Consider the following 19,569-nt stretch of genomic DNA (forward strand, 5'->3'; position numbering starts at 1 on the left):
AACAGGCAGCTGCTTGAGAAGGTCCTAAACAAAAAAAAAGAAAGCATCTTAAAAGCAGATTTATTCAGTGAGAAGACAGAGCAGTAAAGCTCCAGAAGCAGTTTCACTAGAAAAACACATCAGTTTAAACGTTTTATAGGATTGGGAAAGGAAGGAAAAAAAGCAACAACAGTTCTGTCAGCAACTGCCAATAACCATGGTAGTTTGAAACCAAAGATCAAGCAACAGATACGGCATCTGTTAGGAAAGGCAAGTTAGGTTACAGTGTTGCTTACACAACTGCTCAAAAAGACTTCATGCACTGACCAGCACAGTGTTACAGAAACCGAAAATAGAAAACCCTGGATAGAGAAAGTGCAAATGTGAAAACAATTAAAAAACAACATTTCACCAACTTTTTGATCTTATTGTCCTCCTTTTCACTGACAGTACTCCCAGTATCTTCTTCATCTTCAAAGGGATTGTAACTTGATTGTACTGACTGCACTGTGTTACTCTGGACACTAAGACTGCTAATTTGGAAAAGAAAAAGCATTATGGTGACCCTATCTGTATAAGAGAACACTTTCACTGGTGTCCCACTAAGCAGTTTCTTAGCAGACCCCTCCTTCAGCCAAAAAAATTTAAATAAACAACTATACAAAAACAAAACATCTATCAAATGCAGCATAAGGCTCCAGAAAGCTTGGAAAGTCTCACATACAGAGCATTCCTCCACAGTTAGAATATCCTTTGCGGACAACAATTTCTTTTTTCCTACTGCCTGCAATAAAAGGCAATGCAATTTTTCTGGCCAGCTTCATTGCTTTTTACAGCAGTTGATGTTAGCAGTTTTGTAATAATCACATCCAAAATTCTGACGTGACTAAATGTTTTGCGAGCTAAGATCTCAAAGTATTAACCGTAATGTCTAGAGATGGGAAGGTAGGAAGAGACCACCAGATTCAGGCACAGAAAGTTCAGTTTCCCATGAAGCTTGGTTTCTTTCAGCTCCCAATGGAAAGAGAGCTATAAAATGAAGAACAATTCCCAAATTAATTTGTGAAGTGCAGAGACATCACTAAAAATGCTCACGGATAATTATCATTTGATTGAACAGTGACTTTTTGATCCTGTAGAGCTTAGTGTATTTGTAGGCAACAACCTTTTCCAATTAGTGCTTTTAGGCATAAAAAAGCTACCTGCTATGTTTGTTAGGCTGTGAAACTTGGTCTCCCATCTGATTAATACCAGTCAGAGTCACTCCATCAGAAGCCTTCTTTTTTTCTCTTCTACTGAGAGTGCGGTTCAGGTCTGCAGACCACTCCTACCAACAAATGCAAAACGAGACTGAGAAATTCAATTGAACAAGTAATTATCACACTGAACTTTCAAACTGAGTTATGGAACATACATGTGTATATACAACACTACCAATAACTACTAAAGACGAGTCACTCTAAATATTTAATTTGCAATTCTCATCTAGTTCCCACTCCAGCAATGCAAACAGGTACCTGTGCTACTCACAAAATCCCAAGGTTACCGGTACTTCCCTGTTTAGGATTCTGAGACCCTTGAAAAGACTTAAAATACCGCACACATCTGGCACACAGCTGGAGAAATCAAAAGAGCTGGCCAGTATAGATATTTAAAAGATGTACTGTGAGGGCTCACAGTTTCAAATAATGCCAAGATATTTGGCTTTAAAAGGTAACTAACATTCCATTTAAAAAGGTATTGTAACACAGGGCTTACTTCTCAAGATGACTTACAAAGAAGCAGCTAATTTAAATCTCTGCCTAAGATTTAAGTCCTTAAGGTACTTCAATCTGGATTTAGTGAAATTCATTGTCCTAAAAAAACATCTACAGGAGTTAAGGCTCAAATCAACACAAGTACTGACAAGACTCATGATGCCACTTGCAGACCCTCCTTGATGTTTTGAACCATTCAGAGGCATGGTGAGACCTAAACTCCTGCACCAAGTCAAAGTTAAGTTTTGATATCCTGTTATATTATATACACTGATATATATACTGATACAGAGCAGGAACCAACAGAAAACAAACTGGATGCAAGCAAATATGCTATGCTGAGACATGTTTCCTCTCAGAAGTCTTAAAGGTAATAAAAAAAAAGTCAGGAGAGAGTTTGTTATACAAAAGATGGCATTTGAGATAAGTATTTTTATCAGGAAATGGAAGTTTTCAGGGTTGCTATTACTCCTATGTAGCACAGTCAGTCCAGTGCTTCCTGCAGAGTTCTTCAAATACCTCATTATTTTAACTTTGTAAAATACATATTGGATTTCTGAGTTACTGCAGTTTAGAGACCACTGACCTATGCATATCTGCAGTTTACAATGCAATTTCATAGTCATTTGATCATGACTTTTTTACTTACGTCATCCTTGTAGCATGTAAACGAGAAAAAAATTGATCAGAAAAACAGTAATGGGAGCATTTAATTTTTTATTCATAAAGTTGAAGGAAAAGGATAGTAACTTCCCCACACAGAAGTAACTGCAGTGTTTCAGGCAAAGAAATTCTACAGTACTGCTAGGAATTTTCTTCCTCAAACCTTTAAGTTACTCAGTATTTTAAAAACAAGTGCTATTTTCCTTTATGGTTAATAAGGGAACAGTGAAACACACCAGAATTTATGCTTCTACTCCATTAATTTAATGTCTAGAGCTTATTTCAACTGAACCCATGATTCTGGTCCAACTCATTCCACTTCCAGCTATCATACACGAGTAGTATGATCTTCACTGACACATATTTGTAGTTATTTCTTGTTGGCTATGTTAACAGAACACTACGTAGAAAAACTCCTTTCTTTTGAAAATGGCATCCAGCAATAAAATGAACAAAAGGTGGGTAATGGTGATTTTTTTTTTTTTTAATATAGCAGTATTGAATTTTAAATACCAATTTTCAAATTCTGAACTGTTTGGTTCAGATTTTTTCGGAAGCGCAGCATGCACTTCAATTACCTGCTACCAGCAATGAGATTCAAATTGAAGTCTGACACCAAAGGGGAGAAGTAAAACATAAAGGATAACATATGCAGGTGTCAGAGATGTATCAACTACACAATGGCTAACAACTTCAGTGATCACTTAAGCTTAAAAAAAAGTCACTGTAGTTTTCTGGTTTACCCATTTTCCCTTTAAATAGGTACTCAACATAATCACCTCCAAAAGTTGTGGGATGAGAAGAGCCCAATGAAAACTGAGATAAGAAAACTACTATGACTTGTAAAACAAAAAGATACAGCAGTTGGAAGCTTGAAGTTAAGAATTACACCAGAAAGAAATATTACAAACAGAAAAGAGGAAAAAAAACCCGACAAAACAATTCTGGGGTTTAATTACTGTGACCTTACCTCAAACTGAGGCCAATTCATTGACATCCCTGGGCCCTGATTAGCTCTAAACCACCGCAAGTCTTCCACAGCATCTGCTGTTTTGATATTCTGCTCCAGTTCACGGTAGATATTTTTGTAACTGCAAAACAAATTTCTCTTAAAATTTAGTAAAACATTTAGAATCACGGCAAATCCCTAGACAGTTTTTTTTTTCTTTTAATATTTTAAAGTTCACAATAGTATTGAAAAAACTTATAGCAAGACAGACTTTTAAAAATTAACAGACCTGTTAGCTGCCTGTAAAAAAAGAAGAGTAGTCCAACAAGTAAACTTGCTGAAAGTTCACCACACCATAAAATGCTTGTTTACCAGATTTTGAAACTGTGACTCTTGTGTAATTTAACTGTCATTAGAAAGTATATACATGTAGAACTATGCTTAAACTACTGAACTGCAGCCTTGAAGTTTCTTGAATTTCAAAGCTTATCTCCAAAACAGTAGAAATTGGTTTTGTGCTATGTCTATAGGACTCGGTGAAAACATCTGTTTTAATCCAGTGAAAATTGTAAGCAATTATAAAAATAAAACCCCCAAAACCCCCTTGAAGCAGAAGTAAATGGGCTAAACATTTTCCTATGCAGGGATAATATCTGCCAACTGCTTTTTACTGGTTTGAGTACTCTCTGATTTTACTAACTGCTTATTTCAAACACTGTGAAAAAGAACATCACTAATTTTTTCTTATCTCTTAGTCGACTTGATTTTCATTAACAGGACAGAAGTCATGTTGCAGATGCAGCTCTGATCCCCTGATCCCAGACCATGCACATGGTAATGTGCATGGCAATACATTTATATCCAAGCCATCAATGTGGTGCAATATGGAACTCAGAGTATAAAGAAAAACTCAACACAACAGTCACAAGGCTTAAAAGAAGACACAGAACTGCTATTTTTATATAGTTAATATATAATAATATATATTATACTCAAGATAGAGAATCTGTGAAAATCCTTTCAGACCAAATCACACAAAACTCAGAATTAGAATTCATTAGTGCTACATTGTCAAGGAGTCAAACTTTCTCAAAATACACTTCCACATTTCTCAATTTCTATACAATACTTGACAGCTTTAACACATACACAGAATGGGGTTTTTCAACATCAGCAGTCATTTCAGTGTATTTAAGCAATACAGAGGCATGTAGTTTGAGAAAGGGAATACATCAGTACTAGCCATCAGTTAAATCAACAATAAACTTTATGTCTACCTCTGTAGGAAACATGGCAGGCTATTTCCTGGACTGTGCTTTTTAGCACCATTAAAGTTAAAAATCAAACTTTCTTTTCAAGACAAATTCTCCATCTTTTATCTCTGTACTAAAAGAAGCAAAGATAAGGAAACAGTTACAGCTGCTTTTCCCCTAGTTTCATCCCAACAGTTCTGTTCTTTTTTTTTTTTTGGATGCTTATTATGACCACTCCTGGAATTCTAAGTATCTTGAAAGGAAATCATTGCCTCTCCACTTGGTCATTTTCTGTGGTCTTCCCCCCAGTCCTGTCCATTCGGTCTACTATTTCTCATTTACTTCTGTTTTGTAGTTTCCTTTAACCTGATGAAACTGAATCCAATGGGCAACAATTCTACCATCTGTCTACTCAGAGAGTAAAACGAACCTATTTCCCACAGCAGTTCCGTAAGAACTCTGAATCAACCCAAAATGGTAATGATGCCAAAATAAGTGTGTTTGCCCTTACCTATTGCTTGCTCTGTTTTTGTTCTTGCCTCTATGTCACCCCCTTCCCTCATGCCAGCATTAACATTCGTGTGACAGCATAGCAGGCCAGTCTGGGACACTGCTCAGGCTAAAACCAAATTCAGTTCCTTCTTTTCTCCTTGCACTTGAAGTGCTAACCAGAGTGAATGTGACCTCTGCTGTTACACGTGGGATGTAAAATACCACCATGGTTACAGCACTCACTGCTAGGTATTCCTGTGTCTGGAGCTCCCCAGCAGAAGTTTAGCCTTCTCGGAATAAGTGAGGGCTCAGGCAAAAAGAACAAAACACAAGACATGCTTGATACATATGACAGTATAAAGAGCAAACTTTGAAATTAAGATGAACAAGCGTTCAGCAGTGGTTAACTTATGGATCTTAAATTTATCCCCAGATTAAGGTAATTTCATTACTGAGCTCTAATATTTTAACAATAAATGTACTGACTACAAATTTCATGCTGTCCTACACTAATGAATTCTAGTTTGTTCTCCAATAAACATGCAAGACACATAATACACCAAACCCCTCTTTTCCCAATCTTTGATCCAGCATTTTTTGATTCTAAGCACTGAATCCTTTCTAATTGGAACATATTTGATTATAAAATACCACAAGAATGAAGGTTTGTTGGGTCTGGCAAATGTTAGAGATAGGTGCTAATCTCGTTTTAGACAAAACAAAGACTTAATCTCTTTCACTTACACTTTCAAACTGAAGAACACATTAGAAAGAAATCAGAACTCTGAACTCTGATCTGATCTGCTGAACTCTGATCTACTTGAAGCATTTATTACTTCTCACAGAAAAATACATTAAACATTAATTTTGAAGTCTTACAGTTTTACCTTGCAACGTTGGACAAGTCCAGGTGTTTCTGAACTTCCAGTAACACTTCTCGGAAGAACCGCAAGCGTTTTTCCTCAAACTGCTGGCACTGTTCAAATACCTGCTCCATGTTCTCCATGTACTGAGGAGTAGCATTATCTAATTCTTTCAGTGATTTTTCATACTTTTCTTTTGTCTGGAGGTACAAAACCAAACTGTTAGCAATATATTTTATTACTGCCCTACAATACAGACTCATCAATGCAGTAATGGCTGAGGTTTAGACCAGAAGTTGCCAAGCTGAAATCTCTTTTCATGGCCACTGCCCCCACCTCAGGGCAGCACAATGAGAATTATCTAAGTAAATTGCAGAAACAGTTAAAATAAACCTCCAAGCCTCTTTTCTCTCAGGCTTTTTAACAGAAACCATGACAAAAGTTAATGTAATACTAAAGATAAAAACCAAAGGAGCCACAGAGTAAATCAGAGCAGGAAGCCTTTCAAGTTATTGAAGGTATTTGGAGATCTTTTAAATTTCTGTCTTTTCTCCTTTAGTAGTTTACACAGCGCACTGTGAGTTATGACCAAAACCCCAAGCACTGAGTACATCCTTGTGAACATAAATTGCATACACTGTGAATTCAGCTAACGGATACAACCTCAGGCTCTGCACTCATTTACAGAAGCAGTCAACAGGGCAGGAATTAAAAGATCACAACTGATGGAACTCAACATTCCAGATCCCAGAACAGCATCCTCAAAAGAAAAAGATATCTTGAGGAATCACACATTAAAAGCTTCTCAGTAGCAGCCCACTGAAGAGATAAAGCAAACTGCAACAGTAAAGTACTTAAGTGGATTCTATCAGCTTCATTTTTTACAAAATGCATTCTGCAGCCAGCAACTTCTTAGTTGTCAGCAAGTTTTAGGTATCTGTCTCTCAGATTCTCAAGTGAAATAGCTCAGCTCTCACTAGTAAAGAAGTAGAACTCTGCCCTAGAAGTTTGCTGATATACTGTGCTTAGTACCCTGCTGAAAGTACTTGAATGAAAAAGAGGCCATATATTATTCATTTTCAGAGAAGAAAAATTTGGCAAGAACACAATTCTTGGGAGCAAAAGAAACTTTGGTACAGGACTGTAACTGACAGAGAGCTAAATGAACTGGTGTTCACAGCAGGAGAAAAAAAAGAAATGAAATATCCACAAGCTATAGGTTAAAAAAACATCCAGTATACCTTTAGTACATCTTGTTTGCTTCTCTCCACTTTGTCTTGTAATTTCTTGAGTTGTTCAGGATTCAGTGCTGGGTCAGCTTTGCTGTTTGTTTCTCTGGATATAGCCAGTTTCTCCTCCTTGCAGGCAGCATGGTAAGCTTTCTTTGCAGCTTCCACCTGCAAAGGAGATTTGAGTCTTTGCATCTGGAACAGTTTACAGCAACCATAAAATCTTAGCCATAAAATCATGTTGCAATGAAGAAATGGTCAGGCATTGTTTCAGGACGTTTTTTCTTTTTTGGGGGGGAGGGGAATTGTTTTCATTTAGGCCAAAGAATGAACAACACATAAGAACCAAAATAAAGAAATTACTGGAGCATTCTTTCACCATACGAGAAATGTCACTCATACAGCTTAGGGAAGTGTGAACAACTCAGTAAAAGGTTTATAGAAAGTCCCCAACTAAACACTTTTCCCTCATGCCCATGTTCACCTGCTCCCCCTTCTTCTACCAACCTGTTATTTAAGAACAATGTTATATGAGAGGGGAAAAAACCCACAAACACATTTTCCCTCATTTATTTGAGCAATTAGTAACTTTCAATTGCATGAAGTCAGATACTGTTAAAATGATAGCTTAAATTCCACTTTTTCCAGATTTTCACTGAACTCACCAAGATTAGGACAGACCAAGAGAAAAATATTTATTTTCAGAAGAGGACAGAAAGCAAGAGATCTTTACGAGAAAGGAGGGTCCAGCAGAAAGAATAGGGAGTTTACTCCCTTATAGAGATTTGAAACATTAGTATATTATAACACAGGATATCTAACACATAATCTACTGCTGTACCTCTTTCAGCTTTTTTGCCCAGGGTTTCTGAGCTTTCCTAAATCCATCTTCTGCTTCTTTGGTTTCCTTAAATCCTCCCATCATTTGCTTATGAAAGGCTTCCTTCTGCCAGTTCTTGATTTTTTCAAAATCTTCATTCATCAGTGAACCTTTTACTTCTAGATGTAGTTCACTCACTTTTTCAGCTTCTGACATAAAAGCACACCAAGCCCTTTCTACTGTTCCATACTGTGGGCCTAAACACAACAAAAAGTGTCATTCTCAGTAACCATCACCCACATGGAACTTATATTCCCAAGAAACTACCTGAAACTATTGACTTATATTCACTTGCAAACAGCAATGTCAACGCAAACCTAGAAAAGGGAACAATTTCTTTTCATATAAATTCAGAGTACTGCAAACTTTTAAGCCAGAAAAAAATAATATTCATTTAGTCTGGAGTCCTTATCCCTGTACCACAATTCTCAGTATTCCACATGTGGGCTCCCCTTTGAACAGCCTTCAGTTTTCTCAACAAATTTTTTGAAGGGTGAATAAGCATGGAAGGACAAACTATTGCAGAATACATTAAACAGCAGCAGCTTAGCCTTCCATCAGAGCAATGCCTACGACTTTAACTACTAGTCCTTCCCCCACAGTAACTGCCCCCTTGTTATTCAGGATCCCTTTTCAAACTGTACTGGTAATTATCGAGAAACAGTTCTCTAGAACGTAACTCAGTGCTGGAGGCAAGATTCATCTGCTTCAGCAAGAAACAAGTGAACTTGCAAAAGAGCAGGGCTTTGCTTGGTTGGGTTTTTATCAAAAAAAAAAAAGCTTGGTCATTTGTCACATTACTGAGCCTCTTGCAAAGACTCCATTAGAGGCTAAAAGCATACCGTATTTCTACTTTGTACTTACCAAAACAAAGATAGACAGAAACTTTTTTTTTTTTTTTCCATTTGAGAAAGCTGTCAGAGTTCAAATTCAGCATTACCTTTCTCCACAAGTTGCTTCCACCTTTTAGCCCATTCTGTGAGCTGCTGAGCATAGACCTTCTCTATCCGTGCCCGTTCATGAATACAATTCATAAGATCATTGCAAAGCCTGTGGCCATCATCAATTCTTTTCACTGTCCTCTTGTAATTTCCAACCTACCAAGAGACAGAGACTTAATTTCTGCTTGAAAGCTCTGAGAACAAGACAAACCTCTAATCAACGTAAATACTGCAAACTAAGAGTAAGATAACACAGCAGGAAATAAGCAATTATGGAATCAGGTTCATTCACTTTAATTCAATTAATCCTAAAACCTAACTGCAATAACACAACAAAAGGCTGCAAGTTCCTCTGTAAAAAAAAAGTTGTTAATTTTAAAAGTGAAAGCTTTATTATATTTTATTAAGTCTGCAAAGTAATTATGGGCAGTCACCACAATTGTTCTGCATGATTATTTCTTGGTAATGTTCTAGATAGTGGAGAAAATTAAGAGAAATAATAGAGTAGTTATTTCCCTCTTCAATATTCATTATCAAGTACCTAATACCTTAATTTTATGCTGTTTTTAATCTTTCAGGATTAATAAAACCACAGAGACATGCAAAGGAGCATTGCAACATATCTATCAACCGTAATAATAGTTTTTAAGAACGCAGTCACTGCTGACAAACCAGATAGCAATTATTTCCAAAGTACACTCTAGAATTTAATGTGGGAAGATACTGACAGCAATGAGATGGAGTTACCATACTTAGAATTGTAAATGCTAAAGAAAAAAACCCCCACGGCTGCTCAATGTACAAGTTACAATGAAATGAGGACATGGAGCAAAATGCACACTATGTAATGAACATCCATTATATAATTAACACTCCCCTTTCACTCTTGTGCACACACCAACACGGAATTACAAATCTAAACGTCTGAGAGGAAAAAAAGCCTTACACTGCTCCCAGAGGAACATTTCCACTGAATTCAAGGTCACTCAGGTTGGCTTTTGTAAACATTAAACAAGACCTAAGAACTCTGTTAAGAGAACTTGCACAGCCTATTAAATATCACAGCCAGTTTCTTATCTGCCCAAACCACCTGACTGAAAAACAAAGATTAGCAGCAAGGCAGTAGATTAAATATTCAAATACTGAAAGCGTGTTAGTCATTCTTACATTTGAATCGTATCTGCTTCACATCTGACATACAGAAAAACATCCAACTTTTAGGTTCCCATTTATTCAGAATTTTGTCAGCAGATGAACACGCAAGCCATTTGCTTGAGAAAAATGGTAAACAGGGGAATACCCTTAAAAGGGGGGAAAAAAAATCCCTATACAAAATGCTGGAAGAATAAATTACTATACTGATATAGACATATGCTAGGTCTTCTCATTTAATCTGGGAAAAAAATAAAATCAAAACTAGCAATGACATGACAAAATTATTTCTCTTAGCGGCTTCGAAGAATTCATTTGAGCATGTTTTTTGGTTTGGACTGGATCCACTTCAACAAATCAAAGGAATTTAATTAGCATCTAAGAAAGGCATCAGTTAGCAGTCACTGATTTGTCTAAATCATGCAAACAAATGCATACACACACCCCCTGCACATTTAAACATAAGCCACAATATAACTGAAGATAAGGAGCTACCAAAGGTAGTCAAGGCATCCATGTCAACTGATTGTGTCTATTACCAAGAAAGATGAAAAATAACCTTCTATTTTCAGGAAAAGGGGAAATGGAGAACTAGGCAGTTATACATACGTAATCAAAGTGTCAAGGGAATTAAGTACCTCCAAGAATATCTACAGTCTTTGTAATGAAAGACAAATCATTCATCTGCTCAAAATTACTCCAGCTGTAGGTTCACAGTCAAGCAGACTTTCAAAACAGGTTATGTCAGCTTGGCACAACTACTGAAGCCTTATATTAGCATCAATTTGTGTCTCCAGTTATGTGCCCAGGGATTTATGTCCGTGGCACAAACATTTCCTTTCATAAATTTTCACTATTAAATTAGCATTTTAAGTGCTAATATTGAGTAAGAGCTGGCTGCCTTGTATCTTATATTTGATCCTTTCATTTTGCATTGTCTGGGCAAACTCTAAGCTCATGGTAACATCTAGCACTTGTCAAATTTCAGGTAGGTATTCCGAGAACTGAACTGAGCTTCCCTATGATGGTCCATCCACTGTTTTCACATAAGGGCACCTTTAAAGATCTGCATGCACACCACAGATAATTCATCCACTTCCTCCTCCTCCTCACAGGAGGACTGAAGGAACTCAGCATCACAGTTTAGAATCAGTATAAAGAACCACCAGGCCTACAATACTAGAAAATAACCTAATATTGCAAAGAAAGCCTTTTACACTGAAATCTGCCCTATGAGGAATGCTAGAATTTTGGTAATACAGCATTTTTTCTGTGTTCCATGACAGAGAACATAACTTATATAACTTGGCATGTAACATTTTGAAAAACTAGTGGTTTCTTTAAAAACCTGCACTTTAAGTTATGGACACCGCAATGACACATTTTAGAGATGTGGAATGTGCAGCCTGTCACTGTAGGACAGAAGATTTGAGACACAAGGTCCTTAGGCCACAGAGCCAAGTAAAGGGAAAAGAATTTCAGTCTTTATGTGGCCAAGGAACGACTAGATTAACTGTAGATGGGTTAAAATAATATATGAAAAACCTAGAAACTCACTCAAGACACTCTGAACTCCGAAAAACGTGATTTTATACATTGTTTATTCAAGACTCCTCTCCAGTTTCTGAGGTAAATGGCAAACATTCTGTAAGACTCCCCCCTTCCCCTTCACAAGAAGTATTTGAGCAAATTAAAAATGAAGAATTCTTTTATTTGTATAAAAAATAAATATTGTTTATTTGTATTTTATTTATTTCTTTTTATTCTTATTAAAAATAAGAATTTCTTTTATTTGTTTGACAACTGACCAGGAACAACACAAGCTAAAAAATCCTGTGCTTCTTTGTTTCAGTCTGAAAATTTTACACAATGCCTGGCAATGTTCAGATTTCTCAATGAGCCCTGTGTACATGAACATACACGACTTTGCTAATTAGAATAATTTCCTGATCATTCTGAGCATTGGGCTATTTCTTGCTAAACAGACAGCAGACAACTAAGACGTGAATGAAGTTATGACATGAATTGTAAGTTTTCACGTCCAACAAATAAAATATTTGTTTCAGAAAAGTAAATCACAAGATTACAAACTTTCTTACAATTTCAAGAAGAAAAGTAGATATTTAAAACCTACATCCCACTTTCATGTTAACATCAACACTCATCCATCTGAAAGAAGTAGTTTATTACATGACATCAAATTCAGTTGCTGTTTACCCTTAGCTGTCAGAAACATTTCAAAAGGAAATAACCAAGAGTTTATTTCTTAACAGTACTACTATAATGGTCACTTTTTTGATGCAATCAGTTCATTCTGGGAAAATTGTGATTCAGTTTTGTATCACTCTCCCTATCTGTTCTAATTTGAATTAACCATCAGTTTTAACCCCTTTTCATTCCAAAATACTGAGCTATGCTACTAATAAACCTCAGCTGATCCTGTTTTGCCCCTTTTCTCTCTTACAGGCATTATAGATGCTGCATTTAGCTTAATCAAGAAGGCATTCCTTCTGATTTTGTAACTTCCTCTCCGACATGAGTACAGCAATGTCACCTCAAATCCTCTGCCAAATCTAAGATTTAGGGAATCTAACATCCAGAAAAAGCCAGAGGCACCTTCTGACAAGGCATTGATCATCCTAGAGCTGGCAGTGCAGGCAGCTTTGCTTATAATAACCAAGGGAGCCAAGCACCGCCCCGACAGGATCTTTAGTGGGGATATCTAAGAGTTTACAATGTCATCCTTCTACAATTTCACAGCACTAAACACAAAGGGAGAGTCTGAAATTATGTAGACTCTTTTACCTCAACTGTTTTACTTTTTTTTTTTTTATTTATTTTAAGGCATATTCATAGAGCAGCACAAAAGTCGAGAGTGTTAAACACACTTTGCAGGTCTTTCTGGTACACCGAGAGAAAAAAGAAGATTATTTTAGTTGTTAGCACCCCAGAAGGCAGCAAACATTCAACTACTGCTAAACTCCTGGTCTGCTGAAATTAGGTAATTTCAGCATATCACGATAAACATTGTATCACAAATACTTCAGGAGTTTCGAATGCCTGAAGATAGATTTGATGTCAACTCTTTCCAAGCTTGCAGAGCTTATTCATAGCAAGCCAGCCTTTATGAGCTGGAACCATTCCAAAGAAAGTCAACAAGGGTATTTTTGGGGGCAAATACTCCAAGGCATGAAACAGAATAATAAGCTTTAAAGGTTCATAGTCAAACCCACACATACCAATGGCCAACGTGGGGACACACACTATTTCCAGCATTCCATTTAACCAAGTAAAATTTTTTTCCAGCTACGTCAAACGGGAAGTTTCCAAACGTTTCAACCAGCATTAACATCTCTAACCACTGTGTGGTTTTTATAAATAAGAATAATTATCTTGGTGCATAATTAGCACGTACAGTCCAAGCACCTGAGTATTAGCTCTGAGTAAGTTTAAGTTTATGCGTATAAATTCACAAGAAAAATTTTGAGGAAGCTCTTAAAAACACAAAATCTTAAACCAAATACACCAGTAAAGCAAACACTGGCAATATAAATGAAAAATATTCCATTGCTCAAAGTTAGGAGATTTAAAAAATGACTTAGTGACAGGAATCTACTACTGCAGAGTCCAAATATTTTTTTTTATCCAGAGTGTCGCATTTAGGCTTTGCTTTGGTTGGATGGGCATTTATTTGGAGTAGGGGTTTTTTTAGTGGTTTTGGTTTTTTTTCAAGTGGTTAGGAGGGGGCAGGGAACAATGGCAATGCAAACAAGAGGCCAAATTTGATTTATCCATGCCACACAGAGGATCAACTTCCACTTTGTGAGGTTGAAAGTCTTATATTGCTAGTAAGTTCTCAGCAATTCCTACAGAATGCAATAAGAGCGTTGTGTTCAGCCCTTCAAAATGCACACCAGGTCCTGTCCTCCAAGGGAATCGCTCACAGGGCTAAAATAATCCCAGCTGCAGGTTTAGCAGCTGCTCAGAGCGACTATTTCTGTTTGGATAAGCAGGTGTTTTAAACACCCCTGCAATAAATGGGCTCCATATTGCTGATGTGAGCAGGAAGTCAGGGAGATAAGGAGCACACAGTCTCTGAGGGACCTAGAGCTCATTTTAAATAAGTGCCTCCACAGGCAGGGTACCTGCTCCTTTTGATGTCTTACCTGGCAAGATACGCATACACTTCCACTTTGATCTCTAGGAACACTCACTCATTGGCTTTCTTACCTTCACAGGTATGTAACTGAACAAGAGCATTGGTCTCATCTTGCCCAAGGCTTTTTTCTTTTAATATATCCCTGATAGTGATTACCAAGCATAAGGCTGCAGCTTAACAAACAGAAAGCAAACTTTATGATGCATTTTGTTAATTATTAATATACCAAATTCTTTCATGGGCATTCCAAAACTACTCCAGTAGGACAAGGCCAATAGGTCTCATGCCCACTTCTCATGTTTAACTAAAGCAACACAATGTTGGAACTAACCAGTTTTGCCACGGTCTATTTTTGGATGCAGAAAGTGCCCTAAATGATAATGAAGCGTTTACAGCAGTCATGCAAATGCTTAGACTCCACATGATAGATGAGAAAGGAATAGAAAGGCTTTCAAATTGTACATTTTCCACTTTCCCTTGGAAAACCTGCTGCCACCCTGCTTCAGGCTATCAGCACCAACCTTTGATTACTCAAAGCAAATCATCCTTGTCAGCTAAGTAACAAAGATGAAGGAATTCCTTCTTGGAGCATATCAACAAGATTCCTCAGTCTCTAGGATTTCTGCACCCAGAGAGAGTTATGAGCTTAACCAGACACATCCAGGTACATTGAGGCTCGACAGAAAATTAAATTAGGAAAGAGAAACTTACATTTCTTAGGTAATTTAAGACATTACTACAACTGAAACTTTGATTAAATCCTCCACTGCTATTGTGGGAATTACCCTTCAGAAGGTATTTTCTTAGTATTTTACAATTCTTTGTTCTCTAAGCAACCTATTTTAAAATGTGTGAAACTCTCCGACTCCTAAAGTACTTTTATTGACTAAACACCTAAAGAAATTAGAGGAAAAGGATTTGTTCTACTGAAAAGGATTTGTCAACCCGCTAGAAGACAAAAAGCCTTAAAGTAATATCTTGGGTTTACCAAATATGAAAAAAACCCCTTCAATTTAATTATGAAAGCTGCTGCTATTTCTTTGGCACGCTTAACAAACCTGTACAATTCTGAAAGCCTTTTTTTTTCCAGTCATATCAACTGTTCTGATACAAGATACTACCCCTGCCTAAGACTTGACCTACCCACATTTTTTGACTCCCAGATCTACAGTAAGCCATCACCATGAACACAAATCCAAACAGCAACTTCTCCAATTCCCTTTCAACAAGACAACCATTTCCCAACCACAAATCAGAACCTGATAACAGCATCTGTGTTGTAATAAAAAGAACTAACTTTTAGAGGAAACAAGTTACTATTCATATTGTATTTCCAGCACTGAACTTAACTCTCAGGGCTGGAACTGGAAATTTCCATGAACAGTATTGAAATAACAACTTAATAAAAAGAGCTTAACAGATGAAGTAACCTGCAATGAACTGCTCCATGGACAGTCTGAGCATATGCAACCAGACACGGTTAGAGTAGTAAAACTACTACCAGGCAACTACACACTCCAGATCCACATTTTTTAGTTAGAAACCATAGCAAAGATAGCGACAATTCCAAAAGAAACCGAAGTCTTCTAGAGTCAGAAAACTGATGGAGAACAAAGTGTTTCATGTCCTACAGGCAATGAAATTTCTGTCGAGAGTAATGGCAAAAGCTTTGAACTACACTTATCAACATTTTATTAGGTACAGTTCTCAACAGATCAACAGAAAAACTGACTTTCAACAACTAAAAGTGTTTTAGTTTCAATAGATACACAGTGAGCAAAAAACAGCTTTCGCAGTCAGTTTTTCAGCTAGGTCCCATAGCCAGCCACCTCACTATTTCCTTCATACCTGTAAGAGAAAAATGGGCTTTGCAGCACAGTTCAAAGGTAAATAAATCTGAGCTATTTTGGAGTGAGAGGGAACGAACTCAAAAGCTCACCCTGACAGACCGTCACTTCTGTGCCACAGCCAAGTTCAAATACATTTCATTGCTTTCAGCTGTGGCAGTAAAACATATCAAGGTGGCTTTTAACAAACTGCAAGCTGATTCTAAAACAAAGAAAAAATTTAGTGATAAAAATCTCAAAATACCTCTAACAAGAGTAAAAATGTCAGACTCCGTAGTAACAAAACAACTTCCAAATTGATTAGGAGTTCTTTACTCCCTGTGACTTGAGGCATGAAGCCCTCAGCTGGCATTCCAGAGGCACCACATCTTTTCTAATCAAATCAAACAAAACACATTGATCAAAGCTGTTTAACCCTTCCGAGAAAGATTAAGACCAGAATTCAAAGCTGCAGTCTTCAGAAACAAAACAACCAATTCAGAACATGTAAAAAGGATGGGGTTTAGACTAAATAGCAGTCAAATTTAGTTTGGATAGATGACTTCAAACCAAAAGTATCATGGAATGGCTTGGGTTGGAAGGGATCTTAAACCAACCCCTTGCCATGGGCAGGGACACCTTCCACTATCCCAGGTTGCTCAGAGCCCCGTCCAACCCAGCCTTCAATACTGCCAGGGATCCAGGGAAAGCCACAGCTTTTCTGGGCAACTTGTGCCGGGGCCTCACCACCCTCACAGGGAACAATTTTTTCCCAATATCCAATCTAACCCTGCTCTCTGTCAGTGTGAAGCCATTGCCCCTTGTCCTGTCACTCCAGGCCCTTGTCAAGAGTCTCTCTCCATCTTTCCTGTGGGCTCCCTTCAGGCACTGCAAGGCCACAATGAGGGCACCCCAAAGCCTTCTCCTCTCCAGGCTGAACCATCCCAATTCCCTCAGCCTTTCCTCCCAGCAGAGCTGCTCCTTCCCTGTGCTGCCCTTGGTGTCCCTGCTCTGGCCTGGCTCCAGCAGCTCCCTGTGCTCCCTGTGCTGGCCCAGGGCTGGATGCAGCCCTGCAGGGGGGTCTCAGCAGAGCGGGGCAGAGGGGCAGAATCCCCCCTCCCCTGCTGCCCTGGGGCTCTGGGTGCAGCCCAGCACAGAGGGGTTCTGGCTCCCAGCGCACACGGCTGGGGCAGGGCCAGCTCTCACCCACAGCACCCCCAAGTCCTTCTGCCAGGGCTGCTCCCTCTGCTCATCCCCAGCCTGCACTGATCCCAGCAGCTTCCCTGGCCCAGGTGCAGCACCAGCCCTTGGTCTGGTTAAAGCCTGTGAGATTCCCTTGGGCCACTGCTCGAGCTTGTCCAGGTCCCTCTGGGTTGTCACTGCACCCTCAGCTTGGTGTCTTCTGCAAAGCTGCTGAGGGTGCCCTCGATCCCTCTATGCCATTAATGAAGATATTTAATAACACTGGTCCCAGTATAGACCCCTGAAGGACACCACTTGTAACCAATGTCCACTGGGATTCTGAGCCACAGACTGCTTCCCTCTGGATGCAACCACCCAAGTAATTCCTTTTTGATCCAGCAATCCACCCACAGAATCCACACCTCCCCAGTTTGGAGAGAAGGATGTGGTGGGGACCATGTCAAAGGCTTTACAGCAATCCACATAAACGACACCCGTACCCCTTCTCTTGTCCACTGATGGAGCCACTCCACTGGAAAAGGCCACAAAGCTGATCATGCAAGATTTGCCCTTGTTTGTCTCAAATCATATCTCTGTCTTCCTTGTCCCTTATCAGAGCTTCTAAGAGAGTCTGTCTTATGATCTTCCCAGGCACAGTGGTGGGTTTGACAGGTCAGTCGTTTCCAGGGTCCTCCTTCCTACCCCTTTAAAGACAGGTACAATGTTTCTCTCTTTCCTGTCACCTGGAATTTCACCTGATTACCATGGCTTTCCAAGTATCATTTTAACAACAAAAGAGAAGCCTTGTGGTTATACATCAAAAAGGAGAAAGCATAGAAAACCCTATAAGGAAAGCAACTGATTGCTTTACAGAAGTCTAACATTTCCTTAAAGGTAAGCTCATGCATTATACATTAGTCTACTCACATTGCTTATGAAACAGACTGCAGTCCTGACCTTTTGGAAAGAAGATACAAACAAGTCCAAGGAAACAGACTTAAGTAGTAGTTTTTACAAAATGATGTCAAATAAGTCATCAATAGCACAAACACAAATAAACCACCTAAAATACATTTAAACAAGCCTTCATGAAGACCCTTATTTAAGGTAATTGCCATTTTCTGATCATCCTTTATTGTGTTTAATTCTTTGAGTTCAAATTTGTCCAAACGTAATCATCCTAGTTTACAGAAAATTTCATTCTTATTCACTCATCTTCTATGCTTCCAGACATGATTATTTGATAGAAGACAACAGCCTAGTACAGAACAGTCAGCCAGAAATCATGTTCTGCTGCCAAGTATACGATGCCCAACACACACCAAAATATCCCTTTTGGTCCAGAATTCTTTTTTCCTGCCTCCCTCCTTATTTTATTTTGAAACACTTCTAGCAGGGAAGCCTGCTCAGGAAGTTGCCTCAGCATAAAACAAGCCACACAATAAAACTAAGGTTGGAAGGAGCCTCTGGAGATCATGCAGCTCAATCCCCTGCTCAAAGCAGGTGTGATAGCTCAGATTGCTCACGATCACAGTGAGCTGAAAGACACCTCCAAGAGCAGAAGTTCCCAGGGTCCTCCTTCCTACCCCTTTTAAAGACAGGTACAGTGTTTCACTCTTTCCTGTCACCTGGAATTCCACCTGATTGCCATGTCATTCCAAGTATTGTTTTAATAACAAAGAACAAGCCTTGTGGTTATACAACAAATGGTCCCACGGCCTGTCTGCAGTCATCCTACAACAAAAGGGGTCAAGGCTTAAAATACAGTGATTTTAAAAGAACTTCTTTATAAATAAAGCAGACATGTTTAACATAATAGTAAATACATCTCCTCAAGAAACTCTACCTATCTACTGAACCAGAACCTCACTTAGCATTAGGTCTTTTAGAAAACATATTTTAAAAAAAAGGGAGATCTGCATCAAAATATAATATGCTGCCACCACAAACAGCACACTTTAGTGGTCCAGAAAAGCTTACATTTCAAAGGAAGTACAATATCAGATCACCAAAATCAAACTAACATAGGTCTCCAGTAAATTCAGACAGGTTCCCCCCGAGCCATTTTCATGTTTGCTACAGTTCAAACTCAAAAGAGCGCTCTCTCAAATGGCAGAAGTTTGTCCTACTGAATACAGCTAATTTGGACAGTGTATTTACCTCCAATTGTGTCAGTACTGACACTGCCAAACCTTTCTTTTTATTCAAAGAAAAAGACTTGTTTTTGTAAAAGTATTTCTGCTT

At 38.3% G+C, this 19,569-nt stretch overlaps 1 protein-coding gene across 6 annotated transcripts in view; it reads right to left on the minus strand.

The window, feature by feature from the left end:
• The window catches only part of PACSIN2 (protein kinase C and casein kinase substrate in neurons 2), a 53,025-nt gene that overhangs the window by 6,043 nt on the left and 27,413 nt on the right, over positions 1-19,569 (minus strand). For 4 of the 6 annotated variants that reach the window (XM_040061813.2, XM_058420232.1, XM_058420233.1 and 1 more), the window contains exons 3-9: positions 9,006-9,162; positions 8,027-8,262; positions 7,198-7,353; positions 5,981-6,156; positions 3,370-3,490; positions 1,182-1,306; positions 396-512 (exon numbers count right to left, since the gene is read on the minus strand). In XM_040061813.2, coding sequence (XP_039917747.1) covers positions 396-512; positions 1,182-1,306; positions 3,370-3,490; positions 5,981-6,156; positions 7,198-7,353; positions 8,027-8,262; positions 9,006-9,162 — 1,088 coding nt within the window. The remainder of the gene's footprint in view (positions 1-395; positions 513-1,181; positions 1,307-3,369; positions 3,491-5,980; positions 6,157-7,197; positions 7,354-8,026; positions 8,263-9,005; positions 9,163-19,569) is intronic. The other 2 variants (XM_040061816.1, XM_040061818.2) reach the window with 2 other exon arrangements.

The sequence above is a fragment of the Hirundo rustica genome, chromosome 4, assembly GCF_015227805.2.
Source record: "Hirundo rustica isolate bHirRus1 chromosome 4, bHirRus1.pri.v3, whole genome shotgun sequence".
Taxonomy (NCBI): domain Eukaryota; kingdom Metazoa; phylum Chordata; class Aves; order Passeriformes; family Hirundinidae; genus Hirundo; species Hirundo rustica.